The sequence below is a fragment of the Bombus affinis genome, chromosome 4 (genome assembly GCF_024516045.1).
Source record: "Bombus affinis isolate iyBomAffi1 chromosome 4, iyBomAffi1.2, whole genome shotgun sequence".
Classification (NCBI taxonomy): domain Eukaryota; kingdom Metazoa; phylum Arthropoda; class Insecta; order Hymenoptera; family Apidae; genus Bombus; species Bombus affinis.
This window is the reverse complement of record NC_066347.1, coordinates 17,203,333-17,218,345: the sequence shown is the minus strand read 5'-3', so window position 1 is coordinate 17,218,345 and position 15,013 is coordinate 17,203,333. Positions and strand designations below refer to the sequence as shown.

General features: G+C 35.2%; 1 protein-coding gene across 5 annotated transcripts in view; it reads right to left on the bottom strand.

Annotated features, from left to right (window-relative positions):
• LOC126915514 (lachesin-like) overlaps window positions 1-15,013 on the bottom strand; it is a 478,988-nt gene that overhangs the window by 178,132 nt on the left and 285,843 nt on the right. For all 5 annotated transcript variants that reach the window (XM_050720255.1, XM_050720257.1, XM_050720252.1 and 2 more), the window contains exon 3: window positions 6,896-7,083. In XM_050720255.1, the coding sequence (XP_050576212.1) occupies window positions 6,896-7,083 (188 nt within the window). The remainder of the gene's footprint in view (window positions 1-6,895; window positions 7,084-15,013) is intronic.

Below are 15,013 nucleotides of genomic sequence, written 5' to 3'. Positions count from 1 at the left end.
ACTAAAGACTACTTGTGAGATAAGCCAGACTGTTTCCACGAAACATTCTAAACAGCCACATATTAATATATCTAACAGACCTAATATCATCTAATCCACGACATCATAGTTCAACACTAAACAGATCAAAATTCAGCTCCACGTAACGAACCTGTTTCTTGCGAACACTTATCCAACACTTAACCCAACACGCACACACACACACAGTGAAATAAAGAGGAGAATGCATCTAGATCACTATCGTAGATTGATGTTAATAGCAGCTGGTAGAATCGAGTTGTCCGCGTAAGGAAGTCCTTCTCATCCTCCTGATTCCCCGAGGAAGGACACTGAGAATACAATAGATTCTCGTGCGCAGAAGTTCGCTTTTTCCTTTCGTTTGATCGAATGTCCGTGCCGGGAATCGGCTTTCGCATCACGTTGATGGCAGAGTCGCGTGTCTCGCCTGACAATGCCGCGAAGGCATCGCTCGTGGGCGACACCGTGGCCTGACCGTGTATAAATAGAAACGTTGGTTCGTTCGGGACTGGATACAATAGAAAATTAATGGCAGACTGACCGGCATATCGATGACGGGGCTCGTCGCGCGATTTCTCCGTGGTTCAGCGAGCACTTTTGTTTTCAACAAAACTCGCTGTAGCCGCCGCTTTTATCCGGAACCTCGCCGTGGATCATCGTTCGCGAAACTGGTATCGAGAGTGTCCGATTACACAGATACTCTTTCAACGAGTCGTTCGCTCTGTGAACTAGTATGAGGAGGTGGGACAGTTTTTCCATTGAAATTGTAGATCTTTGTAACCGCGTTGATCCGAGATCCACGGGGAAAATTGGGTCGCTTTCAACGTCAAAAAATATGTATATATTTCGAAAATTGTTTATTTGTAGGTTGAGAGGATAATGTATTTGTAGGTTGAGAGGATAGGGGTGGACGATGTAGACTGGAAATGCTTGTATTGATATTGGTGGAATCCGAGCGAGAGATAGATATCGATTATTTTAACAACACCGTGTATTTAGTCAATGTATTTACAAACGGGAATTTTCAGCAATGTTCCAGTTTTGCATGACAGAGAGCGGGAGAGAAGAGCGAGATAAGCGAATCGAAGAATTGATAAATAAATTTCGAATTTAAATATATTGTTTGCGTATTTAATACGTATTCGTATTTGTCAAATAGGGAGAAATGTTATTTTTAAGAAGGAAATTTCGCACGATTAATCGTATACGATTGCGAGTGCACGATATCAAGGTTCGATAATATCGTATTTAAAATTAATCTGAAATTATATTGATATCGAAATCAATGAATTTCGAATTAAATAATACAAACGCATCACTTAATTTATTTAAAGCAGGCTGCAATATTGCATCATAAAAGATAGGTTTTGATTAACAAGAAAGAGATTGTGAATTATCTTGGAATAAAAGAACTTCTTATCATCGATATAGAGATACATTTCTTCAAAGCTTATCATAAGTAACGCTGAAAATAATTCACTATGATATAGTATTTTTCTTTTCATTTCACAATTTCTTCATCGTTGTCGCTAAAATCTTCGCAGGGTGAGAATCACGAGTTGCGGCATCGATCAAAATCAGTCTCTTGCATTCCAATGGATCATGAACCCGACCCGACGATCAGCAAGATACGAGCCTTAATCGGCCTTACATTAATTCGACATCAAAGCGTTCGACGAGGGCCGCCAAGAGCTGCATCTCTACAGGGACAGACTGAGAAAGACTCATAAACCAAGCGTAGAACAGACAGAAAGCCATAACCTCCGGGCCAAAATGGCGAACTAGAGAACAGTGTTACGTAAGAAAGTGAAATCCTTTGTGCCACTAAGGAAACCCGTAATGAACATGCAAGGGCCACAAGGGTTTCGAATGAAATTTCATCGGGTGCGATTTACCTCGGCCGCAAAGGTGGCCACCGTACCTTTGCTAATCCTGCAATTTCTGCGGCGGACGCTAACATGATTTTCGAACGACGACCGCATCATCGAGGAAACGCGCAAAGAGACTCTTTCGGCTGTTTGAAAATCGAGCGTGTGCCGTTTGTTCCTTTGATTTCGCAGTCCAAGCAGCTAGACTGTACGAGAACGCGGGCGGATTTCGAATCACGAGGGGTGTCGTGCACCGCAATACTGTCCGCGACGAATCTATCCGCTTGTGAATTGGAACGCGCACCTGTGAAGATACTGAATACCGGTCTGAATGACGGATTATGTGGCGAAATAGGGATGTTTGGATGATAGATTGGCTGTTTAGTGAATATATGTTACGTACATGAATATTGGAGGACTATGTCAATGAAACGAGATAAGATAAAGCTGCATTAGTTGTTAAATGTTTTCTTGCATATGAAAACTGGAAATATTGTCAAATATATAGTTATATAAGAATATGTAGAAAGAAGAGTATATATTTAGTTTCTTATAAGCGTTCTTCATATTTAAGAAATTTGTTTAGTCTGCTAGAGGGAATACGTTGTAGCGATGTATAATTTTAGGAATATTTTTTTATGGACTGTTTTATTGGCTTTGATATGATCACATCAGATATTTATAAATAAAATATAACAATACAAACATCGAACGGATAGGAGAGCTTTTGTGCAAAGTAACATTTTAATTAGCGAGGACTGTGTAGTGCGCGAGGGAAAATAAAATATAGAGACCATGCATGTGTACGTGTATGTATTTACGTTTAATTTGAAGAAATGTATGCACAGTAATACGTATTTTTAATACGATAGATTAATTAGAGCATATTTTCCATATCAAATATATATATTATATTATTACGTATATTATACTATTCTACGATATTACCAATGTATCACGTGTTCGAAACTTTTATAATCATACTTTCCTGTCACTATGCTGTATCAGAATTCTTAAAGGAACCATTATAAACAAATTTATATTAAACGCTTTATCGTAACGAAAATACTATCGTATGAAGATACTTCTCGTGACAATAATCATTTTTTAAAATTATGTAAATTCAAATTTCTTACATAAATTTTTCATGGGACAAATCAGCAGACATGTTAGAGTAAGATAAGGAATTATATCATTTTGTCATAAATAATGAAACGGATAACAAACTTGTAATTGAAAACATGTAACTATTTGAACGAATAATATTGTTGTATTAGACGATGTTATCGATGCGCGCAGTTAATAATCAGTGTGTTGCTTAAAGTGCACTAATTTTAAAAGCGATAGGGGAAATTCAATATTAAAGTAGATGGAATTAATGACATATCGTCGAGAATGCTATAAATTTTGGAATTTTTCGAACTGCACTTTCTGCGAATTCGTTCGACGCACTGACACGGGTCGAATTTCAACTCTTCCAAAGTTTTAATGGATGATCGTGTAAACATGATCTCCAAATCAAATACTCGAACTCGGTTGTAATTACTGGAGTGTACTTTGCGGAATAAACTTGGTTGCGCCGTTGGTGAGCATCGATGAACTCCGACCGCAGAAATTTTACATGGTGAACAAGCTTCCGGCTAATTTCGTCTCCAAGAAATTGATTTGCTCGTCTGATAATCAATTTCAAGGCAGAGATGCTAATAAACATCATCGTTATACAGAAACTTTTTATCCGTAAAAGCTATTTTACAATAATATCAAGAAAATTCCAATAACGAAAAAAAAAAAAAACATTTGAAAAATCCAATCTTTATAAAACGTAAAATCAGTGACTTAGAAATTCGATAAAACTCCAATTTATTCTTTTAATTTAGCAATAACCGAAGCAACAGCTCACCCGGTCAAAGATTCACCCCGGGAGCTTTTCGTAATCGTTTTGCATCTCCTATTTCAACTATATCCCATTACACAACGAAGCTTCAGCTTCTGTCGTTCGTTTATCGTCCAGTTATTTCGCCTGTTAATTATCGCAGGAAAGAAGAAAAGTTAGAAACGTTTGGTTCGACTGTTAGTGGCTCGTGTCGAGCTGCTAGAACGCGCGCGCGCAATCGTATAATTACTCGAGTCAATTTCCCGCAGGCTTGCAAAGCACTGTGTCGGCCGATCGTACGCGGCGTCATTAAAATTTCGCGAGCAGCCCTCCGCGGTTAGAAACTGACTGTATCTCCGACACGAATTTCGAGGTAACGTTCTGTTCGAGAGCGGAACGCAAATCGAAACTAGGTTATGTTATACATATGAATGAACCGGACATAGTTACGCTGCTTTTTACCAAGCAAACATCGAATTTTCGAACAGCGGCCGCTCTTTTCGATACACCGATTAATTGGCATTGCGTCGCCTTGAAAGATTTCTCTGGTTACACTCGATTCTTTTCTCGCGTTTGTCCTCGCGATACGTATGTAAATTTAATTTTCTTCAGTCCGCTGAAATGGAATTTATGGGCATGTTTTTTGCTATTTAAGCATTTGGAACTTCATACTAGTGTATGTCAGCTGCACGACTATGTTACAATGTCTACAATGTTTTATGGCGGCTAGAAAGAGTATCGGACACAAAAGTATCGTATTTATGTTAGTACTCGCGTATTAATTGGTTAGATCCAAGTATATTAAATCTCGCATGGTTTAATAGTACCTTCGTATAAAAGTTTCATTCTATGAAAATAAAATCTGATGAAGAAACGTTTCATTAGAAAAGAAGGGTATGCGACAATATTTTGTGTAAGCATAATATTTAAATTCTGTTATATATTCTGAATAGCAGATCTGACTCTGAATTTTGAAATTGTACTTTTTCAAAAATCTGTAAATATATGGAGATGCCGCCATATGGTTGCTGCGTTCGATTAACAAAACATAGTCAATGCCCTGTATTATTCACGAACTTGCTTGTTTAATTTTCTTTGTTAGAAAATTCCAAATTTTAACCAAAAACATCACTGCAACACGATAACCTATTAAGCTTTCGAATATTTAGCTCATATCAGAATATTCTATGAGCGATTTGTGACGCTTAAAATAATTAATTTGCATATTGGATATTCAAGTAGTGTGACACATTACGGTACGTTAAATGGATATATTACACGGTACATATTTAAGGACGAATACATTTTTAATTCGTCGTATGTGATTACTATGATATCAGACTTTTGAATTTTTGATAATTTTACCGAGCACGGATTAATCAACATTATCTAACTAAGCTATTTCTTAAGTATCATTCGTAAAAGAACTCCACAGTGAAATAAAATAATTCATTTCGATTAAAACGATTCTTGATATTTATCGGTAAATAAACATTCTACATATACCGGGTGGGGCAGTCACATTTTGTTCAATAGCAAGGTGGATAGGTCGACGGCGGCCAAGTGCACTTCCGATGCATCCTTTGCAGTTTGCTACAGACAGGTGACGATCCATTGTGCCGCTAAAATATTGACACTCGATATTTTCCTGTACTCAGCATGGAGTAAAAAACGTTTACATGTAAGCCCATCTTCGTGATGGAGGTCCATGCTTTTTGCTTCTACTATCTCCGTTGGTTTCGTCGATATTAATTTTACCTCTTAAGAATTATTTTAATTTCCGAACGTGCCCTGCCTGCCGTTTATCGTTGTCCAGTGCTTTTAAGCTGTCCTCCAGTTTATCGACAAACTGCCATCCAATTTTCTTACAAAATGTTATTTCCTCGATAACAATACGTTAGAAGAATTCTAAACTGATGTAACCACTCTCATGATATACAGTTTGAATTTGCATTGAAAAATATATTTATACTGGAAGAAACTTTAGTTATAATTGACTTCTTATACGGTTACGAGATACCAAATTTAATACGACACGATCTGAATACAGATAATGCGAAATCGGATAGTTAAACTCGTAAAAGTTAATGTCACGATTCCGTTTTATCGTATCCTGAGATTAATTTTCGTGTGTTATATATTTTGCCTGAATGTTAATGCAAGAGTATAAAAAAAAAAAGAAAATTAATGCGCTTTATACGTTTGAGATCGTGTTCAAAACCTGAGTTCCCTTTCAGAAATTCACAGCTCAAGTATCGATCACTCTATTCAAGTTACTACCTATACATCTACGTACGTACATGCTGTTACTCGTATCAATTACATTGGAATCGCAGTTGAAATTCGTTCCACTTTTTATTCGAAATGTTGAACACGAAACGTTGAATCGATATCGCGTTATCCTTGACTGCAGTTTTTTCTCGGTTATGGCGAATGTATAGGAAAACGTGTTGTACAGAAGGCGATCTTTTTTTTCTGAATATCTGGCCAGTTGTCAGAGTAATATATAGTAAGTGTCGAGCATAAAGGAGTAAGTCTGAATAATTAGTAAAGGGCGTGGCCTGTTCAGCTGCAATATGAATCAAGAGTCCTTAATCTTTCTCACCGTTGACCCAGATTAAGCTCAAAGCGTCACCATCGATTCGATCGATCCCTAACGATTACAAATATTTGGCATCTGACTTTTATCTTGAGCAACATTATAAGCAATATTTTAAATGATATTTGTGTAATTACATCGCAGTGATAAGTCAAGTAATTTACGAAAGGAAATTATGGGCAACATTCGATGAAGAATTCATTATTTGATATCCTGAAACTCTAATGATTTGTTTGCAATTAATTGCGAAGGATATATCTCTGCACGTCAGATATAACTATTTCAAGCAATATAATTAGAATAATTTAAAATAATTAATGGGCAAATAATAAGGATAACAGGGACTCTTTAACGTATATTTAAATTAAAATTTTACGAAATTAAGATTTCCCATTTTTGTTAACTTTCCGATATATAGATATAGATAAAGATTGATCGATTCTGGACCGTTCAGATAATCTCCGCTTTTATATTTCATATTTCGAGACGTCATATTTCAACGCGAATTTCTGGCATTACATTCGATTGTTCACTTACCGTTTTGTTTCCCAAGTTCTTCACGCGGCAATTCAAGTACGTAGTTTTGCCCAGTATGGTGGTCACGTTCTTCGAATTCGATATATCGAAGTATGGACCAGATTGTGTACTGCTGTCATCCAGGCTGTTCTGATGAACGTTGCTATTCTTTCCGCTGCTTCCGTGTAGCATACTGTAGCAGTGCACTCCTGCAAATCAATGCAACGGCGATTAAATCTCATTGAAAGTGGCAACTTGCTCGTTATCGCTTTTCCAACTGAGTCCAGCAAAGGAACAGCGCAGCTCCGTTCGTTAACGTTCGCGAATAATGAAAAGATCCATCGCTAGGGTCTCCCTCTCGGCGATTGTACCGACAAGAAACGAAGCTATCGCCACGAAAACGGACTACGAGTTTCCCAATTATAATCGTCGACATGCGATCTACCGTGCAAACAAATTGAAAGAAAAATGCATCGTCTGCGACGTAAATTGTCCTCGCTGTTCAACAGAATTAGCATTTTTACTTTCGTATTTATGCACATTTTATTAAATTTAATATTTAAAAACATGCAAACTTGATTACGAAGATTTGTGTCGCTTGAAATAAGGTAACAAATAAGAAATATTCAAATTCAGATAATTGTTATAATATTTAATGGATTAAATGAATTTCTATACAACTCTATTTCCCTAGTTGCGTTGCTAAAAATATACAATTGCACAAAAATCAATAGTCCGGTAATGAGCATCGCGCGTGTATGAATAATAACTTGCGATTAATTGTATTTCAAATAAGATGCAAACGAGTTGAAGTTCTGCGTTGGTAACGTATTGACTTTTCCAAGCGATCTGGCTTGGGTATTCGATTAAAACGTCAGTCAAACAGGAACGACAGCTTGCAGTTCAGGTGATAAATGTCTATGTTTTTATCTGTGTAGCGTGGCATAGTTCGCGGCGTGAACTCTCCAAGCGAATCTGTTCAACTGGTCGTTGTATAGGATGACAAAGCCCTTTGCTCGCTGTGATACTTGTCACAATCGTTCGCATCGCCTATTGTTTCGTTGTTGGGAACCATCGCGACGTGCACTCGATTCGAGTGTCCTGTTTATCGAACGAATTCGGCGATGAATTTCTTAATGTACACCGATGGAAAGATAAATTGTATCGATAACAGAGACGACTTGTGCGTTATTGGATCGCGAGCGTCAGCGTAAATTTCACCGTTGATACAGTAGCGGCATCGCGATCGGTCGTGCCGCGTACTTGCACGTCGAGACGACTAGCTGACAGCGTCATAAACGAGGAAATGTCCGTTTTCAAAATTTATGGAGGTTCTTGAGCCGTTAACACGTGTCACAGAGGATATTTGAAATGATCCTTGCCCTGAATTTTTCATGATCTAGAAAGGAAAAGTACTTTGCTACATGACGATCTCTTTCAGTTTCCATTCTCGTTTTCCAATCTTCCTTCAAGACATCATTCTCGAAGCTTCTATCAGCTGATGCTCCGAATCAATCGTTCCCATGATCGAGACTCATTGTACGTTGTCTGCATATTAACTGTGTTAATTATTGGAAAATAGTATATTTGCAGCTGCGAATAAATTTGTTTGTTAAGGTGAAATTACCAACGAATTTTTGCACTACTTCAAATAAGCTAAAATATGAATTGGAATAAATTCTGAACGTTAAAAAATAATATTAAAACAATACTAAATGTGTTACATAAGTAACAGACGTATAAATATAACATCTGTCGTCGTCAATACAAAAGCGATATATTCTTGATACAACAAACCATAAATAAATAAAGAAAATAAATCGACATACGTATTTGATTTGCTAAGCGACTTTCTTAAAGAGTAAGCTCAACGAATATATTAACGAACGAATTGATAATCTCAACATTTAAATAAGTGAATTCCTCATTTGCTTCAACTTTCTTAATTGTAATCGCATTGGAAACTTTGTATAAAGGGTAAATTACATTCCATTCAACCACATAACAAAGAGTACTGAAATTGCAGCCATACGTCGAATCGAACAACCGTCGATTTACTCATTTATTTTCTTTGGCGATTCTTAATCTGGAAACGTCAGTGAAAGATTCCTGGTAAAACGGTCCGTAAGTGTTTCCGAGTTCGACCAAGGGATACAGTTTCAAACTGTTCGCCACTTTTGGCGAGTTGCAGAGCAAACTTCTGGAATGAACTTTAATGCAGTATACCAAACTCTCTCGATAGAAAAAGGAGAATCGTTGATTTCACCGCTGCCCTGAACAATTACCGAACTTGTTTATTATTTTAACGCGAAGCATCTTCTCTCATTTCTCGACGATTTCCACAAAATTCCCCAGAAACGCTTGTGTTCCCTGCACACGTCAACATATGTTGAGTGGCAGAATTATTCGGATAATTGTAATGTATGGCAAAAATGTGTGAAACAATAAGTTAAGAGAGAAATGAAATTTTAATATTTTTTAATTTACAGATATTTAGAATAACTCGCATAAATATTTGGAGTTTTCGTGAAATTCGAGCATTATCTAGTTTTTTTTTTTTTACTATTCTTTATTTAGGAAAAGTATGTGCATTAAATAAATGAAATGTATTATACGTTTCTAACAACTACAATATTTTAAAATTTTTATAAAATAGTGAATTAATTAACCATTATGAATAAATTTATTTTATATTTTCAGTTTATTCTTTTTTTATTGTAAATATATTTTATAACAGTAATATTGCACATAGTATGCTATGTTAAATATTGATACAAGTTACTGTAATTAAAAGTTAGAGGTAACAAAATTATGAAACAAGCTTGAAAAATCGTGCTTTACAATTACGCAAGAACAACCTATATTTTCTTTGTGTATTTATTTCTATATGTTTCCATATCACAAAATCAATGACATATCTTACAAATGTAATTATTTTGCTAAAATTAATATCTGAAAGGATACTCTTTTCGTTTCATAACTTAGGCCAATTTTTCAAACTAATTTTTTGATTTTGTGACGTGTAAATATGTAGGAATATATCATATATATATCATAACTCGTTATATCTAATTACACAGTGCAACTTTTTGATTTTGTTATCCCAAATTTTTAACTGTAAATTTCTAAATAAGAGATATTAAAACATTCTTTTCACTGGCTTATTATATCAAGAATTTTTGTTATATAGTCGACAATGAGAATAAGTTTGACTCATTATACATATCGACCAGAAGGTATTGAGTTTCTCAAATATTACTTTTCTCTCATTTCTCTCCAAGGCACAAATTAATATCACCTTTAATCTACAAAATATTTGATCTTCTTAAAAATATCAAATACTACGTCTGTTTATCACGCTTCGTTTAACATTGTTCGATTAACGTAATAATTTCAGAAACGCGCAAAACGCTGAAACGCAGTGGTGGAAATTGTTTGAACAACAATTATTGCTTATGCCCGACTAATGAATATACATATATAAGATCCCGCTAATGGACTTATAATTTATTGAATTCTAAGATTTATCGAAGACTATACAGATGGAAAGCGAGTATTGTATTGCTTCGAGATGAAAAGACATAATTTCCACGAAGTGGCTATTGCCGTGTTTCAAAAGAGCAACGCAAGAACAGAGAAATTAATTTACTCGTATAATTGTTCGGATGCAAGGTGCCGTAATGAAAGGTGGAATTTAAATGACACTTCTTACATTACGAGTTTAAACGTTGCCCCGGATATTCGAACGTTGTTGTTCTTTGCGTGCAATGTTCTCTTAATAATAATTTTTATTCTTGACCACTCACAACGACTATGCTTTTAGCAGTAAACAATATTAATTAAAAGCAGCTGTGCATACAGAGAACAAATTATAAAGAGTAAAAGATCTAGTTAAACACATCCTTTTATCTTGATGCATGAAATAATTACCAAAAACAACTAGGTGAAATTATCAAGATACGAAAATGTAAAATAACTTTAAAAATGTTAAAACGTAGAATAGAGGAAGCTAACAATCTGTTAGGTAGATTAATTAGAATTATATGTTTGCACAGCCATTTAATGCCAGATGAAAGCCGCAAATAGAACTAGACAACCATGCAGCATAAGTATAACACCATTAATGAGATAAATATAATGCGATAATAAGATGAAAAAAGGTTATAATAAATCTAACAAGCTGTAAAAAAAATGTTAACCCGCGAAACTTAAATATTTTCAAAAAATTAACACCAAGTATGATTCATTTACATTATTAGCGCATTATTTCTATTGTTTTGTTAAGTACAGTTTATTCGTTCTGTTCTATATATAATGAGTTAAGATCTGCTTGCAAACCAATATTTTTACAATGCTCTTTCTTCACGGAAACCTGAAATTCTTACTCGATCGTAGTAATTTCCTCATTGGCTGCGCTGTTTCTCATCTTGTTAAATCTAAAGTACACAGTATTTTGATTTTTACGAGATATGACATGAGACGATCCTGCGGATATTTATGCAAATTTTATAAACACAAGTGAAAAGATAAAACTAAGTAGAAATTTGTTTTGCCTATTAAATGCCTATTAAATTAAATTATTTGCTTATTACGATCAACACGATGTTTCCAACACTTTATATATTTTTTCACACACGTTATGTATTTTCTGTACATCTTTGTATCTTCATATTTTCTAATTATATTAAACGTCGATAGTGTCTGGCAATATACAACCAGATTAATTACGCTACGCAAAGTTCAATATTAAACTTCAACATACTGAAGCTGGTTCCAAGAAATCTATTTTGTCCTATAAAACGAATAGCTCCGTGCATAAACTGATGATTCATCATCTACCTAACCATCCATCACAATATAATTGAAAGAGAAGCAATTTCGTTAACAACTTATTCATAGAATTCTCGACGTTCTGTTTGCATGCGATACTAATTAGAAGTACTAAGAGGCAGAAGTACGATTTCGAAGTGGACTATGTTTTCGCAAATAGCAGATAGAGTTGTCGTGTCGCGTTGAAAGATCGAAACGCAGACGTAATTGGCTTGTTATCACTTTGGCAGACGTTCTAACCGCACGATTCGTTTTCTACGGGTTTCGCCGCTAATTACAGCGTACTGCCGAGAACAGGCGACTACATAATCGAATTTTGCTGCTCTTAATTGCAACACGATTACACGAGCGGACGGTTCGCGTAAATATTGAATTTAGTCACATGCTTGCTCGCCTAATCCACCTCAGCACAGATTTCTTCTTCGAGTTGTATCTCGACTTTAGACATGCCAATGAAAAGTAATTGCTATGCAAATGAAGTATCAGTAGGTCTATTCGATAGTGTTAGGGAAGTTCTTTCTTTCTTATCGCATTTGGATGGTGAAATTGTTTGCTTCGTTCTAAATTTATCCTTCCAAGATATTGCTACCATGGCGTTAAGGAAAAAAACCGTACAATATCTTACGGACGCTATCTTTATCATTTGCTGACTATATTTGTATGTTTGCTTCTCTTTCTAGAAAATTTACTGCTATCTGTGTACTACTGGCGTTGATACTGTTATTGATACTGTTGTAATTATTTGCTAACAGTATTTGAGCAAGAAAACCGTGTATGCGTTGAATTCTCGCCACATATAGCTTGAAAACAGACCGTATTTCAAGAATTTATAACATATAAATTTTTCATTTCGGATATGTAACGGACATGAAATGAAATTTTTATACTCGAAAGTGTGCCACATTAAACTTTTAAACTTCGTATCGTGCGTATTTAAAATTTCGTGCTGAAAAAATTGGAGTTTTTTAATTTTAATTTAATAGTATATTTAATAGTTAATTTAATAGTATCTAACACGCGATACGTTCGTGTATTTCATAAACGTCATAAATTACAAATTCGATGGAGAAATGTAATTATTTGCAAATATTAGTAAATAATGGTCCGAATTAATAGAGGAGAATTTGACGTTCCTCTTTTGAAGGAGAAGGAGAAACGAGCGAAAAAAAAGAGAAGGATCCTTGATGTGCGTTGTCGTATAAAAAATTTTAAGAGAGTTGAAGTCGTGAGCAACCCTTCAGGCGTTTGAAGAATGACGATCTTTTAAGAGAGGAGGAAGTTTTCGATTCCGAGCAGCCCTTTATGCACCCGTTTCTTCGCGACTAACGTTCACGGAAGTTGAATTGCTTCGAGAAAAGCGCGTTCGACGTTTCCCGTGACTTCTCGTCTTTTTAATGACGCGCCTTTCTTGACAATCCCCCGTATAGCGCATTGTACAAAACTTCGAGCGCCATTCTGAAAGTAATACGATTTCGAGCTGTACTCGATACGAACTGCGTACAAACAAGATCGAGCCGATTTCGTTTCATTGATCGAGCAAGGTGACAAAATGCGGTGAAGCTTTCGAAATACATCTTCAAAGACGTACATGAAAGTTGGTGAAATTTGTATTTCCCTTTTACAAAAGTACTTATATTTTTAGAATTTCTGTTTGCTTCTTCATAAAGACATTTCTTCGACGAGAAAGTTGCTCTTTGCCTTTCTCCATATGTAGTAGTTTCAAGTTGAATTTATTATAAAAAAAAAAAAATAGTGATTTTTCTAAATTCTTCGATGTTTGCTTATAATTTTTCTGAATTCTCAATAATCTTTTCCTTTTTTGGGTCTAGCTTGCGATCTAGTAACGATTTGAATATTTTTATTCCTTCAGAAAGAATGATTTGTAAGAATTATTGTCCATTGACGCTATAAGCACTGATTTTTCATATGTATTGAATGTATCGTTCATAGTTGATTAGAATCAAGACAATGTGATGAAAATAAATCGATTTTGCTTCTGATTTTAAACGCTTCGGTAGTTCTAGTGTTAAACGTGATCCATGAGGATTTTAATTAAAATTTAATTGAAATTTGAAACTTCAATGTTCGAAGTTATCAAATCGATTGAATCGATTAGACCTATTTTATAGACTTCTTTGATACTTAGTACTATTTCGTTGTATATCTCCAAAGTAGAATCTCCAAAGTTCCGTGCGCAAGTTCATCGCAAATCTTGGTCATTACAAGTTTCGTGGCATAGTCGTAAAAGATAAGACACACAAAACGGCCCTCAAAAATAATTATCTGCTCTGTCGTTAAGGATACGAAATGACATTGAGGAGGAAAGTTCAGTCGTTTCATAGATAAATGAAGTGTAAAGATAATCCCGCCTAAAGCGATTTTCTCGAACGATCGAGCTTTTCCATGTTCCTAGGGTCATAGTCACAAACATGAATGTTTCCATTTTACTATTTAGTTTTCTTCTACCTTTGAAAAAATCGATACAGAAATATATACTATAATCGGTAGACTGTGAATATTTATGCAAAATTATGATAAATCTTCCTTTCACTTAGTAATTACTATAACAAGTATTTTACTTTCAATATTATTTTATAGATTTACTTATGTTACCGAATAGGCTGCGAATGGATACATATTTATATTTTTGTCAACGCTCAATGTAACGAGTTACAGATATTTCCTACACTTTCGATATTTTCTATATTTTTTACATGATCTATTGTTAAATTTATTCCAAACCTTGTTGAAAAACAAATTCAATTTATATTCCAAACATAAACCGTGAATTGTTAATAAATAAGTATTGTTATTACAGAATTAAGTAACGATATAAAATATTATAAATAATAAATTACCCAACTGCCAACTTAATTTTATCTCGATTTCCACTCGTTTATACACCACGCGACCTGGCGACGAATTTTGACCTCAATACCAACCGGCCATAAAGTTTCGCGCTGCTTTTTATAACGTGAGCGATCGCTTTTGCTGTAACTTTGTTTCTCACACTAAAATTACGATTACTATTCGAAATTCACTTTAAAACGAAACGCACGGATGAAACGTCCGTATTTCCATTCCATGAAAGCGTTATTTTTCGTGATAAAGATTTCGCATTGAATCAGTGGTCGAACGAATGATTGAAGCTAGAATAGCCGACTGGACCGATTCACGGATGGCCACAATGGGCTTGGATTAATTTAATTATGGATCAGCTCTATTGGGAGCGTTGCATTGCTATGTAACCAGCCTTTCATCCGCGGAAAGCTCGCCTGACCTTTCTCGACTGATCGACTAGAACGCTTT